This window comes from Benincasa hispida, chromosome 5 (assembly GCF_027475165.1).
Source record: "Benincasa hispida cultivar pf3 chromosome 5, pf3_genome.v1.1, whole genome shotgun sequence".
Classification (NCBI taxonomy): Eukaryota; Viridiplantae; Streptophyta; class Magnoliopsida; order Cucurbitales; family Cucurbitaceae; genus Benincasa; species Benincasa hispida.
Window position 1 is genome coordinate 7287147 of NC_143482.1, and position 18354 is coordinate 7305500.

At 30.3% G+C, this 18354-nt stretch overlaps 1 protein-coding gene and 1 long non-coding RNA gene across 4 annotated transcripts; one reads left to right on the forward strand and one right to left on the reverse strand.

Moving 5' to 3' along the window:
* Positions 1-608: 608 nt before the first annotated feature.
* On the forward strand, positions 609-5252 carry LOC120077470 (uncharacterized). Of its 2 annotated transcripts, XR_005481754.2 has the most exons (3): positions 609-1007; positions 2741-2813; positions 5029-5252. It is a non-coding gene; the product is annotated as an uncharacterized LOC120077470 (long non-coding RNA). The 2 variants fall into 2 exon arrangements; XR_016529479.1 differs by lacking the exon at positions 5029-5252 and having other exon boundaries at positions 635-1007; positions 2741-3066.
* Positions 3175-10009, reverse strand: GA1 (Terpenoid cyclases/Protein prenyltransferases superfamily protein). 2 transcript variants are annotated; one of them, XM_039031347.2, is made up of 14 exons: positions 9857-10009; positions 9227-9316; positions 9027-9115; positions 7557-8041; positions 7039-7262; positions 6805-6925; positions 6606-6718; positions 6306-6535; positions 5959-6074; positions 5771-5869; positions 5436-5684; positions 4422-4551; positions 3851-4045; positions 3175-3609 (listed from the first exon to the last, which is right to left on the reverse strand). In XM_039031347.2, exons 1-14 carry the CDS (start codon positions 9945-9947, stop codon positions 3370-3372), a joined length of 2472 nt encoding a protein of 823 aa, XP_038887275.2. In that variant the 5' UTR covers positions 9948-10009; the 3' UTR covers positions 3175-3369. The 2 variants fall into 2 exon arrangements, with proteins under 2 accessions (XP_038887275.2, XP_038887276.2); XM_039031348.2 differs by having other exon boundaries at positions 9227-9296; positions 9857-9967.
* Between the last annotated feature and the right edge of the window lie 8345 nt (positions 10010-18354).

Genomic DNA, 18354 nt, shown 5'->3' on the forward strand with positions numbered 1-18354 from the left:
AAAAAATAAAAATAATGAAACCAACGAAAATAAAAAAATAAAATTTCATTAAATATATTTTCTTTCTCCAATTAAATTAAATAGAGGAAAAAATCTCAACAAATAAATGCATTTGTTTCTCTCCAATTAAATTAAATAAAGAAAAAATCTCAACAAATAAATATATATTTTCTCTCCGTTTGAAAATATGAAAAAAATCATATTAAATACAACTTCTGTCTCCATAAGAAATCCAGTTTCTCTATCCATCGTTAAGAAAATTTCAAAAATATAAGAATATATATAAAAATTGGAAATAAAAATAATAATAATAAAAGATAAATTTATCCAAAAATAATATTAAAAATATTTATTAAAAAAAAATTAATTTAAAAACTTTTTTGAAATAGGTGGAGTAAAGAGGATGTCTTACCTAAAAATGTCTTGTTTTAAATTTGGCGTAGATTTGTTATCTTTTGGGTTATTTTACAATTGGTGAAAGTAGGCCTAGGCAATTTAACATATTGGGCTCCATTTTTCCTTCTCGATTCATTGTTATCTTTCTGGTGGCCCATATTGAAGGACAAGCGTCAACGAGCTTCTTCATCATAAGGGTTGAACCCAAGGACATTGCTGGGCTCGAAGCCTTAATTCACTGTCCACTCCTTCCCGTTCCAGAAAAAGAAAACAAGCAAATGTGGTGAAGAATCGTAGCAATGTCATCCATTGTTATGCTTTGAGGATTTTATGGATGTCGCATTCGCAAGAACCAAGAAGGAAACAAGACAAGATGCACTAAAAAATGCAACCCATTTTTGTTTGTCTTCTTCCCAATCCCGGACTCCCAGTTCTCTCTCTCTGTTTCTTAAATCATAAAAATATTTTGTTCCCATATCCCAAAACCCCAGATTTTCGAACACTTAACCGTATCAAATGAAACTGCCACACAGAGAGAGCCAACAATGCCAGCCCATCTCAGATGGAACGCTCAGGGTGCGCTTCACATGCCTCCCAATGCCATATCACTGGTCAGTGCTTATCGAATCCACTGATTTTGTTCTTGCCGACACATTGCATCCTTTCATTCTTTCTGTCGTTTCCTTAAGCATTTTGTGGTTTAAGAGTTCCGTATACAATTTCTGATTTGCCATCTTGATTGTTAATCTAATAGATGGATACCTCTTTATTCTTTGAATGTAAGATTTATGCTGAAATTATATTGTGTACAATAACATCTAATGATATCTAGACAAGCCCATAACTAGATTTTGTTGTCTTCACTCACCCTTGACTACCCAAAAAATATATCCAAGTAACATTCTTATATGAAGTGGCATTAGCACTATATGGGCTTCGTGATTACATCATCTTTGTTTGAAAATGAAATCAATCATATCAACCTCCAGATTTGCAATGTCTGAACTAGATATTTTGGGTAATTGGTCTTTAGTTGATTACAATTCATGTGTCTCGATCAATGTGCTAATCAGCACTATGGGGAGAACAGATTCGATAGGGAAGCTGAGAATAAAAGTGCACCAAATCCCACAGTTACTCCATAGATGTATTAAGAATATATTAAATGAATTAGACTTAAACATCTGAAACTTTTGGGTTGTGGGATGAAAAGAAATGAGAAGTTCAGATTCCTAAACTATCATTTTCCTTCTTTATTTGATTTGAACCAAGAGTATTGAAAATGTATTGATAAATCTTTTTTAAGTCTGACAATTTAGATCCTGTTTAATACTGATTTTGTGTTTTGTTTTTTTTTTTTTTTTTTCCAAAATCATACTTGTCTTCTTACCATGATTTTCATAATATTAGAATTTTTAGTTAAATTTTAAAAACAAAAATAAATTTTTTAAAAATACTTTTTCTAGCTTTCCAAAATTTGCTTGGGTTTTGAAAATAAATTTAAAACGAAGATGACAAAACACAAAAACTCATAGATGATGAAATGCTTGCAAGCTTAATTTTCAAAAACAAAAAATTAAGGTCTTTTTCGTAACCATTTTTCATTTGGTTTTTGTTTTTGAAAATTAGCCTATTTCTTTCTATTTCTTACAATGATTTGCATCTTAATTTTCAAATTTCGGCTTGATTTTTTAAATCATTGGCAAAAAGTAGATAACAAAAGAAGAAATTTAGTATAGACTTAATTTTTGAAGACAAAAACTCAAAAACCAAATCGTTTCTAAACAGGGCTTATCAAACATGTCTTTTAACTCTTGAATTCAGTGATTATTTAAGAGGCCTTAAATTGTATAATCACACTTTAAGATAGGGATCCATATTAAATTGTATAATCACACTTTGAGATAGGGATCCATAGTCTTTCGCTCAGAACAGTATAGAAAATGTTGGTTCTAGAGTGGAGAGTTGTGGTATACTTTTGAGCTGACTAAAATTTTGTCAAACTTTTATGTCTCATTTGGTAACTATTTGGTTTTTTAAAATTATACTTGTTTCACACCATTTTTTAATTATATGTTTTTATTTTTTTTCCTACAAACATTTGAATTTTTAGCTAATTTTTTTTTTTTTTTTTTTTTTAAAAAAGAGTTTTTAAAAACTATTTTTTTAATTTTTAAGTTTTGGTTTAGATTTTAAAACACTCCCAAAAGGTAGACAACAAAAACATTAAAATCAAATTATAGAAGTTGTAGTTACCAAACGAGGTCTTAGTTTAAGTTTTACTATTGTTAGCACCACTCTCTCCATTGGTGCATTCTTCGACTTTCTCCTCTCCATTTTGCAGGAGAAACTCCAAATCAGAAAAGGCACATCGAAGCTCAACCACAAACCTAGTCAACCTAACTGTGTATTGCGAGGTACCAATTCCATTGTACTTAATAGGAGGGAATACCAAGTATTTGTTGATGCTCTTTTCCACATCCGGAAGCCTAATCTTAGGGAATATATGTAAATGTTTATATGTATTTATAGGTTTTGAGAAATTCCACTTATCCCAAACACTTCACGTGTTTGTATGTGACACATTGTCTGCCATTGTTTCATAAGGCAGCCTGTAAACAGGAAAAACTATTACAACAGAAAAATTCGAAACAACTTCCCTTCCAAACATTTCTATGTGGTTTGCAAAATACATCTCCACTATCTTATATTACTGCAACCTACAATCTACCTTATCCCATTAACTACTAGACCAATTGTTTAGAAGCAATTCAAATCGATATCGATTGATCGAGTTGTCTCACATTAAATCGCTGTCAAAGCAGCAATGATTTGGATTTTAAAGATGATGTTTTCTTTTATTGACAGACGAAACATTGACCAAAGTTTTTGTGTTCCATGAGGTGAAAGGATATACAAAAATTGACAATACAACATGGCTGTGGCTGTGCTGTGTGGCTAGGCTAGCTAGGATTAGAAGACTCTTTCAAATAGGACCTTGGCAATGTGGTAGTTGATAGTCCAAGGATCGAAATAGGCTGCATAGTACAAACTTTTTGCTACCGTTAGAAATATGTGCTTGATTTGCGAGTCAATGTCATTGCCATCTAAGGAGTTTTGGATCACCAGCTGCACAAGTTTCCTCATGTCTTCTTCTATCTCTGGGGGCATTTTGTTGTCTGTTTTCTCCTTATAGATACCACCGTTGGTTACCTGATGGAATAAAACAAAGCTCAATTATTATTATTATTTTCTTTTTTTTGGTTGTGCTTTGGCCTACCGTAAAAGAACCTAAGTTTCAGTGTTATACGAGGCCAAGGATTAAGCTGGGCGAAAAAAGGAAGGTCAATGTGTGGCAATGTGATGAATGAATTAAGGGGGAAAAAGGGATGGGGAATATAATCTTTTATTATGTGGGGTTGCAATGGGTTGTGCCTCTGTATAAAACACTCACCTTGTGCTTTTTAAAGTGACCAAGTTGATGGCACACTTTGTTTGTAAGGTAGGAAAGTTTCTGATATTGAGGATTGGACAACAGATCCTCCAAAGTTGAACAGCCCGAGTTGAGAATTATTGTTTGGACCAATAACTCTGCCTCTTCCTTGTGCACATCTCCATCCTCTTGCCACTTAAACAGCCATTTTTTCCACTATATTTTAATCAATGAAAACATTAATAATTAATTTATCAAGTACCAAATACAAAATTAAAATACTCGAAGTTAACTATCTGCATTCTCTTGGCCCTATGCCAATGGACAGAATTTCTCTCTGTTGATGATTGTGATGGGAATTTCTCCCCTTTGCTTTTGTATCTACTTCATGTCTACTCAGTATGTGTAGTTTGTGATAGGGTATGATGTGATATGTATTTTTCAATTTCGAAAATAGAAAAGAGATATGAAGGAATTGACTACTATTCAAAAAAGTTGTTGAGAGACTTGAATGTAAGTAAAGTGTTGAATGGCATTATGGAGTTAGATGGTGATGTAAACAAAACAAAACAAAAGCAAAACGAAATCTCACAGCTTGATGCAAATGGTGCGTGATGTCGAGACCGTGTGACACCAGTATATCCAAAGAGATATTGGTTAGGGTTCGAAGCAAAATCCCAACTAGTCCTTGTCCTCCCTTTTGCTGCACATTGCTTGATCTCCTGTTAAAACAAATCCCAAAATCAACGACTTTTCAAACACCCATATCTTTATTCTTTCTCTAACACATCACTTGACTTCTTTTTTCCACCAATAATTGTCCCACACAAACCCACACCCAACTTCTTCTTCTTCTCCCCATTCATTCTTACAAACAACAATTGAGATTTTCTTCAATCATGTTCATTCATTATCAATAATAACCCATCTTCCTTTTGCTTCTTACTCTCTTTCCAAACTAGATTCCCAGTCTCTCAACTAACCAGTTAATGATTACTAACCAAGACCAATGAGATTTTTCTTTCTTTTTACTTTTTGCAAGGTTTAGAAAATAGAAAAATTAAAGCAATAGAAGACAAACATGTAGGAATGTTATGGAATAAGGTCTAGTAATACTATAATTAAAGGAGTTGGTAGATATGATAAAGGCTAGACGTTTTTATTGCTAATTTATATGCCTGTTTTCTTTTTTATGTCAGATTGGAGCTATACTTGGATCCAGATGTGTGTGTGTGTGTTTTTTTTTCTTTGGTAATTTCAAGGCAAGGAATTAGGCATTTGTTTTAGAACTGTTCAAGATAGTATATTAATGTGTTGTAGTGTGTTATTTTACAGTGTGACAAAGCATAAAACAAAATCCCCACTATTGTTGTACAAGAATATAGATTGATACACAAGCATCCACAAAGATATTGACACAAATAGAGACATAGGATGCTACAAACTTTCCCACATAATGGTAAGCAAGAAATATATAAAGTATAAGATTTGTGGAAAAAGACAGCAAAATAAATCCCAAAGTCGAAATAATAATAATCAATAATAATTAAAAAAAAAATCATTTGAAAAATAATAATTTGTTATTGTTAAAGAAAAAAAGATGTACCATGCATTGTTATCGTAAGATTGAGAGGCATCCAAGGTTGTAAATTGTTGGACAAAGGCTCGTCGTTGGTCGGCATCGGCGTCCTTGAAATGGGCCTCGATGGTGTCGACCAATGCAGCCGTTTTGGTCCATGCAAGCCTCTCATTAGCCCGTTCTGGCTCGAAAATGCTACACACTGCACCAAAATATGAGAACAAAAGGCTCGTTCTTCTCATTCCATAATCTCGAAGCTTGTTCTCTGTGTACCATCTATTCAACAAACCGTAATTAACTATTAATCAATCAATTTCTTAATCATGATGAAATTGATGATAATATTAGTAATGTTAACTTACTTTTGAATATCAACCCACTCAATCTGATGCAATAGTTGGCAGTTGTTGTAGTCCAATTTTGCAAGCTCCAAGTATGTGTCATTGTTTACCTTAAACATCCTAAAATTATAACGATACATCGATTCATTAAGAAGCTCACCTTTTTATATGTAAATTATTAAAATTGGATTCATAAAGTGGGTAGAGACCTGTATAGAGTTTTGCCAATCCAAACATCATTTTTGCCACCATACTGTTCTATGTAAAGACGAGTCTCGACCCGAGGCAAGCTCGCAAACCATGGAACTTCGAGAGCGTAACCAACCTGCAATAAAGGTTTAAAATATCCATTTTGACATCAGTATTAAGATTTAATAAAATATTTCTCCTATTAAGATTTTTTTTTTTTTTTTTTTTTTTTTATATATTTATAATTGTTAAAAATTGTAGTTATATACCTAATTATTAATAGTAAAAGTGGTAGTCATCAACACTACAGTTATCATGTGTATGTAATATAAATAAAAAATAATGAAGTGAGTTAAAAGAGTATGACCTCGCCGGGTAAGTCCTTAGTGATGATCCACTTGTCCAAAAGCTCATTAGCGGCCTGTTTCTGTCTGAGGAATTTGGAGGAAAATTGTTTTGCGTCCTCAAGAATTTTCTCTCCGGGGAACATTACCTGATCGGAAGCCCGGTACAGGTTGAACATTCCGGTCACCGCCTGCGTTGACTGCCCCGCGATGCACACGAACTCTCCATCTTTCTCGAAATGCTTAAACACATCTGTAAATTGTAATTAATTAATTCCTTAATTATTCCAAATCATTAATTACCATATATTTTATAATTTTACCCGCAGAAACATCGTGGCCGTACAATCTGAGGAGTCTGAATCCCATGGCTGTGTCGTCTATATCGTGAAATTGCGTATTTCTTGCCCAACATATTCCTTTATCACTCCAATGTCTTGCAAAAAATAGACGATAATTAATCTCATAAATCAACTGATTAGAGTATTTTAATTGAATTGAATAGAATAGAATGATTAATACCTCCGCACATAATTAACACACTCAACAATTTGTGGGTGAAAGTATCTAGAAATTCCAAGTCGTTGCAGTCTGTCCACAGCCCAAATATGTTCGAACAAGTCCACAGGGTACACATTTGGAACTGAAAAGCAAGCGGGACCCGTACGTGTTAAATGTTAAAGATAAGATAATAGATTCAAGACATTAATTAAATTAAAAAAAGAAAGAAAATATTTGATTTAAAATTAAATTTACCTCCACCATTAAAGTGGTTGACAATGGATTGCAAATATTTGAAGCAATTAGGGTGGTCGGTTTGCATGAGTGCAAAGGCAGTGGAGGCAGGAGAACTCAAGAAAGAGCCATCTTGACATTGCAATTTGAGAAGCTTTTCCCAATCCAAACCCTCCATACCTTCCATTCCTTCTAAGCTGTGTAATAGTGTTGTTCGCACTTTATGCATTATTTCTTTTGGTATCCTGTTTTGGACAAACATTTCTTAGTGCCTTCCCATCCCATTTTCTTATTATTTACCATCCACACCCAACCCCACCCCATCCCCTTCAAATCCCTTTTTTTTTTTTTTTTCAATTCTAATTATTACTACACATCAATGTCTTTCTAAAAAAATTTCCTACACTAACCTTTCTATATAATTGCTATATGATTGAAATGAGTAGTAAAAAATATGGGTGTAACTCAAAATGCATTGAAGTATGACTATACTACAAATGTATATTATTTGGAATTATCATTAGTAGTAATTGTAATACCTGGTCAATTTGATGTTCCTTCGATGGTTGATCTCTTGCAAGATGGGGGAGTGAGTGGGTATTTGGAGGTTAAGTTTTTGAGCAAATTGAAGCAATGAAGGGAAAGCAATCTCAAAGCCAATAGGCATGTGCTCGGCATTTTCATGTTGAAGTTTGGAGATGTTTTGGTTAAGGAAATCCATTCCTTTGAGAGACTTTTGGGGATGGAGATTCCAATACTTCAAAGCTACAACACAAGCCAATGTGTTGAGAATACGATCATGAGCTGAGAAAATTTGGCCGTCACCCCAAGACCCATCTGGGAGCTGATTGTTGGCAATCCATTCAAGCGAAGATGGGAACTGAGGAGCATTTTGTTTGCTGGTTGGTATTAGAGCTACCCAAGCTGTGTCATAAGCTGAGATGCTTATGTCACCATCGTCCATTGAACTCAGCATTGACTTTATCCACTTCACTCTTTCTTCTATCTCTTTTGAAATCAACACCTGTCATTTTAGTATTCTTATTTACTATTAGTGTTATATATTGCAAATTTTAATGCATACATTTACGCCATGTTTATTCAAGTGAAAGTGGTTAATTGAAAAAGTGACTCCACTTCAAACTCATCGACAAGCGAAGGACGACCAATTGATTTATGTTTTTGTTAATATACTGCTACAGTATAAGAAGTATGAAGTTGCCACATTTATTGTAATTATTATCATTTAGAGCTAAATGGTACGTGGGAGATTTATAATTCTAAATAAACATAATAAAAAACAATCGATGAACACTAATTTTCATTATGAGTTGATAAACGAGACCTTAGTTCTTAAGTTTTGCGTTTAGTTTCAATTTGGTTTCTCCGATTTTTTACTAAATATTCATTTTTCGTCTCTAGTGTTGATATTTGTCCATTAATTTTTAAAATAATTGTTTTTCATCTCGACGAAATTGAAACAAACTCAAAACTCGGAGATAAATTTGTAACATTTTGAAACTTAGGAATGAAGTTGAAATCACTTAGAAAACTAAATGGGTAAGATTTTAAAATTTGGAGACTAAATGAATACTAGACTCGAGACGTAGTGAGACAAAAAAAAAAAAAATAATAATAATTATTGTATTCATTGAAAAGGAAAATGGAAAAAGAAAAAAAGTTTTATGAGTTGAGCCAATCCGATGACATGCAAGGAGAGTTGAAAATATGTATGGAGAGTATAAAATGCGGTGCATGATGGACAAGTAAGCCAACGTTAATTAGGGAGTTTCGGTTATATGCTTTATACGTAACAATACGCCAAAAACATAAATTCCAGATAACTCTGACATTATTATATTACTTCCATTTTTACATGCATGCCATGCCATGCCAACAACAAAAATTACCAAACTAATTTTAATCCCAGGTAAAATGGTAATTTTCTTTTCCTTAATGCGTAAGAGAATTAATTTAGCTTAAAAAAAAGGGAAATTAAAGAAATGTACTTGAGGAGTAGTTTCTGATTGTATGTCATCCTCCACAAATTGATGCCACTTTATAACTGGCACACCACTTTGAAGCACATCGCTGTACTCTGCGGGTTGGTGACAACAATATATATATATATATATATATATATATATGTAATTTTCTTAATAATTAAATGAAAAAAATGGGAAGGAAGAGGGAAAAAATGGTGTATTACCTTGAGTGGGAGGCTTAGAAATGGCATTGTATTTGATGATATTGAATCTTCTGCTTGATTTGTCTTTAACCTTGAATAATGAACACCCACCTACATATACATATATATATATATATATATATATATATATATATATATATATATATGTATGTATGTATATTATATGTACCATTTAAATGTGTTAGATTTTGTCTATAATTAATAATTAAAATTGGCTTATTTTCCCTCGGTGGCCACACTTTAGTACTTGGAAAATTAAATATATCATTAACATATGTCTTTTTTTTTAGTGTCCCTGCATTTTTTTTCTTTTTCTTAAAAAAAAAAAAGAAAAGTATTCCTGATATTTCTTTTATGGAAATATCAAACATCATACCAACTATTGTTGAAGTAAACTCCCTTTGATTATTCCTTATATTCTTTCGAGGACCATAAGGACCATAGGATACATAATCTCATTATTTGTGTAAAAAAAAGATTGTCTTCATTTTTTTTCTTTTTGAGAAATAAGAAAAAGGGGCAGTGAGTAAAAAAAAATAAAACATAAAAAAAAAAAACCCATATGAAAAAAGCTGATAAAATGGGAAGTGAAGAAAAAAGAGAAAAATAATAAGAAGAAGAGGAACATACCAGGTGGAGGGAATGAAACATATTGGGAAGAAGAAGAAGAAGAAGAAGAAGAAGAAAGAAAAGGGGAAGAAGAAAGAGAGAGAGAGGACATGGTTTGGGTTGTGATGTTATGGTTTTTATTTTTTTATTTTTTTTGTGTGTGTGAATGAAATGTTTTAAATATATATACATATATAAATATATAAATTGGGCGTTATAGTAATATTGTGTGTGTTTGTTGTTTGGACATTTATTTTTTTTAAAAAAAAAGGTAAAAAGGAAGGGAAGAGGACAGAAACAACTTCCCATGAGATTCCCGCTCTTAGGAATACAGCATCATCCAAAACCATGGAATTGAGGGCACACCTGTCCTTTTCCACCCTCTCCCTTTTTCTTACCATATATATATATATATATATATATATTTTCCCCCTTCAATTTTGGGTCTCGATTAGGGGTATTCAAAAAACTGATCAACCCAATCCAATTCGTACCATTTAGATTGAGTTATCAACTCATTTGGATTGGGTTGAGTTCAAATAAATGAAAATTTTATAGGTTAGGTTAGTTCATGAGTTTTCCTAATATAACCAAAACCAATCCGAATCTATTATTAACTTTAAAATATATTTTTTTATTACTTATAACACAATTAATTATACATACATTGATTTTAATTTTATTTAATTCTAATATTTTTTTTTAATAATTTATGTTTCAACAATTCTTAAAAGTAGTTTATTTGTACTTTAAAAATAAAATTTTCACTATATAAATTGAAATTGAGTTGTTAATCTTAATTCAGTATATGAAAACAATTAAATTAGATTTTTATATATTTAAGGTTTTCTTTTTTTTAGAAGAAAATTTTAAATAAATGACCTGATTAACCCGAACCAACCCAACCCAAATATTTCATGGTTGGGTTGGGTTGGGTTCATTTTTTAATAAGGGTCATTCGGGTTGGGTCTAAAAAGTCTTTGAACACAACCCAACCCAACTTATAAACACTCCTAGTCTCAATTCTATGTAGTCATGATTAAGTGTAGTTCATACCATACTTAACTCATGAATCTTTTTTTTGTAAGATGGATGCAGTTTAACGATTACATTTTTAGTTTTTTAAGTTTAGAGTTGGATTTCAATTAAGTTTTTAGGGTTTTAAAATATTGCAATTTACTGCCCTCGAATTTTGTTTAAATTTGGTTCTTAAATTTCAAGAATTTATACTTTTAACCTTCAACTTTTTGTTAAAGGATTACTTTTAGTCATTGATGTTAATATATATTAATTAATTTTAAATAATTTAATAATTAGAAGTAATATTAAGTTTCACTAAATATTCGTTACTATTAAAATTAATAGACATTAACGCTGAAGACTGTAGTGGGTATATAGTAACAAATCAAAGTGAAAAATATAAATCTTAAAGTCTATAGATCAAAGTGAAACAAAATTTAAATCTCAAGGTAAAATTAAAAAAAAAAAATGAGGACTAAATATAACATTTTGAAATATATAGATTAAAATAAAACTAAACCCAAAATCTAATGACCAAAAATGTTTTTTTTTCTTTTTGGAAAAAAAATACTTTTTTGTCCTTAGATTTTGGGTCTAATTTCTATTTAGTCCACAAGTTTCAAATTTAGTTTTTAAGTTTTGAGTTTATTAGTTTCAATTTAGTTCTTAGGTTGACATTTGAGTTTTATTTCTATTTGGTTCTTAGATTTCAAGATTTACACTTTTAACCTCAAATTTTCACTAAATACTAATTCTCCATTTTTAGCATTTATGTATATTAATAAATTAAAAAAGATTGATATAATTATAAATACTTAATTTTCACTATTTTTCGTCACTTTTGAAATTAAATCTAAATTTTCACTCCTAATTATTCTAAACAAGTTGAGACATTTTGACGTCAGTGAGTGAAAGTGAGTATTTAATAAAAAATTGAGATTAAAAATGTAAAACCTTTAAACCTAGGCATCACGTTAAAATAAAACTCAAATCTCAATATTAAAATTATAACATTTTAAGACTTATAAACTAAATTGAAACCAACCTCAAAACTTACTAAATATGTAATATTTTGAAATCTAGAGATTAAATAGAAACTCGACCTAAAATCTATGGATCAAAATGTAATTTTTTTTTTCATTTAGTCCAATTAATTAATTATATTGCAAAATCCCTCCCCCATCTTAATTTCCCTTTTCCTTATTTTGCCATAAATTCATTGCATTCTGTACAACTTAATTAATTTCCTTTCCTCACTCATGGCAAGGTTCATGGATGTCAATCAATCCCAACATTACCATCTTAATGTACATTGCATTTATGTTCTTTTTAGCATTTATCACTCTTTTCCATTTCTAGTATATGTTTTTTCAAATTCAAGTTGGTTTCATCAATTTAAATACAAATTTGTATATATTTCTTTTTACCAATTCTCAAAAAAACATTGGCTATCAATGTTCAATCCTCTACCTTTTTTTAATTAAAAAAAAAAAACGATAGATTTCTTAGACCAAATCTCTACGAATTAGAAAATGAATGATATCTTAATTCAAATTATAAGTTTCCTTTTAATTTAGTAATATGTAGAGAGGAAAGATTCGATATTATCATTCACTCCTTGAACTTATCAAATTACATATATACAATAGTTCATCTAATGTGTTATCTTATAATATGACATTAAGAAACAAATATTATTAGTTATTATTGAAAAAGTGTTGTCCCCTCTAGGTGTGATTGAGCAATTTTTTGTCCCAAATTTTAGGATTTGATTAGTTTTAAAAGCATATGGGTTTATATATATATGTACATAAACTAGACCCACTAAATAGTGGATCATAATATCCTTTTTGGCCATGCTAAGGATGAAAGAGTGAATCTAACCAATTTTTAATTTATACATTGCATTATGTTCTTTTTAGCCTTCATTGCTTTTTCATTTTGTGGTATATATGATTTTCATATTTTATGTTGTTTCACATCATCAATCAATCTAAACTCAATTTGATATAAGTTTTTATAACCTGTCACATTATAAATCTTCAAAAATGAATCATTATAATGCTCTTATTTTAATCAATAGTCAGTAGATATTGAAATTTTGATAAGAAAAGAAAAAGTTCACTTTCTTTTTTTTTTTTCTTTTTTAACATTGACATATATTAATCAAGAAATAAGCTTTGTCCACATTAGGTGTGATTGAACAACTATTGTCCAAAGAGAGTTATTTTCATTAACATTAGGATTTGATTATTTTCAGAAAAATAGACCCACAAGAGTAGATAGTGGATTTCATTATCCTTTTTGGTCATGCTATGGATGAAGGAGAACCTAGCAAAATTTCAGAGTTGGAGTGACTGTGTGTTGTAAGGTCCTAGGAGAAGCAAATTTTGGCCCAATTGCAATCTGCCACCTGGCACATCATCTAATTACTTTATTTCAGTTTTTGCTCATGTTACATTAAGGATATGTAGAACATGATCTAATAGAATAATATCTTACATATGATTCAATTTTATTTATTATATGCTATTTTCTCATTACATTATTTTTTGTTTTTTTTAAAAAAAAAATAATTAAAAGAACGGTTTTTTTATTCTTAAAGTACGTAAACAATTGTTATATAATTATTGATGTTGTAGGCTAGTATTGTTTATTTTACTTCGAATATATCTTATATAGGTGATTTTTGGACTATATGGTATTATCAACATCGAACAAAAAAAGAAGTAACAGAGTCGAGAAAATAGTAAATTTTGAGTTGAAGATAGCACCCTAGAACCAAATTGGACTTAGGAGAGAGAGATAACTTGAGACTTTGACCCAATCCAACGTGCTCGACCTCAACAAAGCCTGAGGCTAAGCTTAACAGAGAATCTAATGGGGGATGACTCATGCATGCCTCGATCCAAAGCATTACCTTAGGACTAAAGTAGGCCTAGAAAAAGATGTTTCTCACTTTCAAATTCTAAGGTTTCCACACTATTTCACTCTCTGACTTTAGTATGAGAGTGTATGTGACAAGCACTACATCGATTATAGTTGTTTCTTTTTTTTTGTAGGTCATATTATTCTTCCTCTAAATAAACTTATCATTGTTGTTACGAAAAGATCATACTGTTTATTTCATCTGAATTTTGAGATCGATAATTGGCGCGATTTATAAGGAAGAGACAACATTTTAATCATACCACATCATAAGAAATTCAAGACAAAGTTGCATTAAATGCATTTTAAGCTTCCATTTATGACAAGTCAAGCATCAATTAAGGAAACTAGAGAAACTTCATTTATTCAGGAAGGATTATAAACATCTCGAAGACGTTTCAATATGTTAATTTTCAAATATATGGCCATCCACAATGCAATTTTTCTATTTTATTTTAAGTTTTTTCAATGTTTTTTTAGGTTAATTTTGCTAGTGGGGCATTAAGACATTGAATTGTAGGAGTTGCACACTTTAAAACACCTTTGTGACTGGATCTAGGGTTATATTTTGAAGGCTATATGAAATCATCTTTGTTATAACACAATTCAAATTTGGTTTTCAATGAACTTTCATTGAAATAAAGTTGAATATATTTTTCTTTTTATGTCATGAGCTTGTTTCTTTCTATATACTGCGTCTAGATTTGCATGCTAGTTTGATCATTCAAGTAACATTGATCAAGTCAATGCTAGTTAATTCTTAAATATTATTATATAAGAAATTACATATTATTCACGATCCACAACTATGCATGAATTGAATTGCCAATGCTAGTTAATTCTTAAACTTTAAATTATGTATATCTTTCCGACATCTTCAAAATTCTCCCTCATAATGGTGTTTAGCTCTTTGGATTTGAGTTAATTTTTTCTTTTTTTTAATGAAATACCCGTTTGGACTTCATGGACATTGATAGCATATTAGATAAATATGAAGTTTTATCTTAAAACTAATTGACACAATGGAAAGAGTAATTCATCCTGTCTTCATCTTTTTGGTGTGAAATCCTCTTACATATCACATTATATTAATTCTAATCAGTAATATGATATAATATAAGCACCAGGTAAGTGGTCATAGTAAGTAATATGATATAATATAAGCACCAGGTAAGTGGTCATAGTAAGTAAAATAGTATATATTAGATTAGTGTGAAAGGACACAAATACGATGCATATTTGGAACACTAAAGATTCTAGGCAAAAGAATGTTTGGAATTTTCGTGGAGAAGTTTATGAATATAATTTATGATAGTTAAAATAAAGAAAAAACCGCACATTTCCTGCTCCAACAGAACATGTCGAAAGGACAATAGTGATGTATCACTAGAGTTTAAGGTTAAAAGGACAATGTAAATAAGCCAAATGTGAGCAGTAGATTAGATTTTAAAACACAGCAATATTCATCATATCTGATTCTTTTGTTTTACTCAAAATCTATGCCTTCTACACCCTTTTCTTTTATACTTTTACCATTCCTTAAATCCTTCATCCCCTAATTACAAAATGAAGAGGGGTCTTGGTTTTTGCATTAGCTACATTTGTTTTAGGATAAATTATTGTATTTTGTTTAAAAAATACGTTAACTTTTGATTTTCAAAATTTAAAATTATTAATTGAAATTGATAGTGCCTTATTTCAAAGCCATTCAAACTTTTAAAAGTTACATTGATACACTTAACTTAAAATAAGTCTATTACTATTAGAATATGCCTCTCTACTTTGCTTCATTATATGGGTCTACCACTTCTCTATTTTCCTTTTTTTCTCTCTCTCTCTCTTCTTCACATTTCTCAATCTCTTAGATGCCCTTTCATTCAAGGTATATATGAAAGAGTATATCAGTATGCAGTGGAAGTAATAAGGATCAATAAGTACTCTATTTCATTAATTTTGACAGAAACTAAAGCATGCTCATCGATTACAAGAGGGTTTGAAATCATATCTTTCTCTTCAAGATCTTGATTCTCAATCGTTGTCTTCTCCGAAACTTGTTGTGAACCACCTCAAGATCTTCCCCACTATACTCTTGGAGTTTAGAATGAGTTGTGGGACTCAAGAACAACTTGAACAAAAGGAAACTTGGAAAGAAGCTCACTATTACACCCACTTGAAGAACTATTTCTTCAGCCCGAATTTTTTGAAAAAAAAACTCTTTGAATGCATGCCTCAAGTCCACTCCAATCTTCTTTATTTATTGCAAGCTATCATGCAAAAAAGATGGCTGCATGAGATGCAACTCATGCTTAGAGTTATTGAAACTAATATGAATGGGTTTTGTGGGAGCTAGTTGAAGATGATAATGGAAAAACTCATTTTTCCATTTTGTGTAAATTTTCTAATTTTTCAATTTTTCATCAAATGATTTAAAAAATCAATTTGATTTTAAACATTGAAAATATTATTAATTTTGTCATAAATTAATTTTATAATAAAATTAATAAATAATTATTTAAGTAATTATTTAAATAATTCAATTAATTTTTATACAAATCCACTTTCATATATTTAAATCATATTTAAATATAAATTCTCCTATTCCGTTTAATTCTAACTTGAACGTTTCAAATTAACTTATCATGCTACTCTAAAGCTAATCCATTTACGAGCTAGTATGGGACCTCGCGGACCAACAGATCATGGACTCCAACAATCTGAGATTAATTAGCTAAACTCATTATACCGAATTAACCCTCATTCGTTAACTAATGGGTCACTCAACTAAGGTCCATAGTTGAATTCCTCTCACTATAGATATATTATGTCCACTTGATATAACCATGATCAGTAAGTCGATCCTTCATAATACTTATGAATCAAGTCCTTTCTCTATCAAGAGAAGGCAGGCCTCGATTGTTCAAGACCTAGAATCAGTACTTAAGAGAACTAACCTATATGCTAACCCTAAATCGGGTAGGAGTGAATTCCATCTTACAGGGCTATGTCCCTAGCTATTCATCCTGTTGGACTACTCTCACCCATGCAGATCAAAGGATAATCCCAAACAAACAGGAGTTCATAGCTAGCTCAGGATTAAGATCAAGTTAATCTACATTAATTAAAATGAAATAGTCAGTTTTGAACGGTCGTTATAAAGAAAAGTGACTATTTTGTGGTCCAGTCTATATGTAAACTCATTGCATAGGATGCCCCCACTCACATGTCTCTACATGAATGGTCTGTGGATCACATCATTTGTATTACCTATAAAATGGGTTGCATCCAATAGTGTTACCAAGATGAGATACCCAATTTCATCCATATACTTATTAGACCATTTAGACTATATACTATTAACTTGATTTTGTTTATGTCACCACATAAAGTTAAAGTATTCACACTATAGTCATGGATATGTTTATTGGATTTTCATAATAGAATGCAAAATCAACAATTTTATTGAATAAATTACTCAATAATATTTTATTGATAAATAAAATGTTTAACACAAACTGCGAGTTTTAAGATATTCCTAATAATATAGACCTATAACAAGAAGAAAAGAAAAATAATGAAGCCACGAAGGGAACCTAAGGACTTAAGGACATATGGCACAATCTAAAAATATTTGCAAATATGATGAAATCTTAACTTCTATCCATACGTATTATTAACTATAGTATATCGTTGATAGACTATCTAATAGTTGAAGTTTATCAATTGTCTATAATTATTGATTGTATACTCCAACTTTAATGTATTTTTTTACTAGTACATCATATCGATTGATTATAAATACGGTATATGAAAGGAGATATCATTTTTCTTCATTTATTATTAGGTGTTTTCTTGCTTATTCCTTTTCTTCAAAGTTTAATATAGATGTACATTATCGATAAAAATTAAAATATTATATCAATGATATTTGACATTTTTTTATATTTGATTGTTTGGATACTTCTTTATTATTAAGTCTACCACTGGTATATCAGTATCAATAGAATTAAAAATGATATATCAGTGATATTTGAAATTGTTTCCAATCCATGATTATATGCATGCTCATGTGTTATAGAGTCTATCATTGATTTATCATGTCAATAAATTAGAAAAGACTAGAAATAGTCAATTTGTGAACTTAATTTTAATAACAATTCTATAGATAACAAAGAATGATAAATTGCTAAAAGTAATGTATTGCTAATATACCATTTTTCAAATATATATGAGCGATAAATATGCATCAATAATAGGCATCTATCATAGAAGTAAAAATGATCTATCAATGAAAAAAAGAATAAATGAATGAATAATTATTTTAAATGATAAAAATGCTGAAAATATCTATATATATAGCAAAATACCAGTCTATCAATAATAGACACTGATAGACATTGACCAAAATATTATTGTCTATTAGTGATAGATGATGATAATCTATCAATGTCTATCACTAATAGACTGATATTTAACTATATTCATAAATATTTTGATTCATTTAACTATTTTGAAAACAACCAAAATGAATTGAACTAAGGTAAGAGTACCTTTTTTTTTTTCCTTCTGAAAAA

What these genes read in the sequence shown, in the direction of transcription:
- GA1 (XM_039031347.2), bottom strand. Translation starts at nt 9,947, where the DNA reads ATGTCCTCTCTCTCTCTTTCTTCTTCCCCTTTTCTTTCTTCTTCTTCT. An exon ending in ATTGGCAAAACTCTATACAG is followed by an intron (nt 5,870 to 5,958) that starts GTCTCTACCCAC and finishes TTATAATTTTAG; the next exon opens with GATGTTTAAGGTAAACAATG. An exon ending in GTCACTTTAAAAAGCACAAG is followed by an intron (nt 3,610 to 3,850) that starts GTGAGTGTTTTA and finishes TTATTCCATCAG; the next exon opens with GTAACCAACGGTGGTATCTA.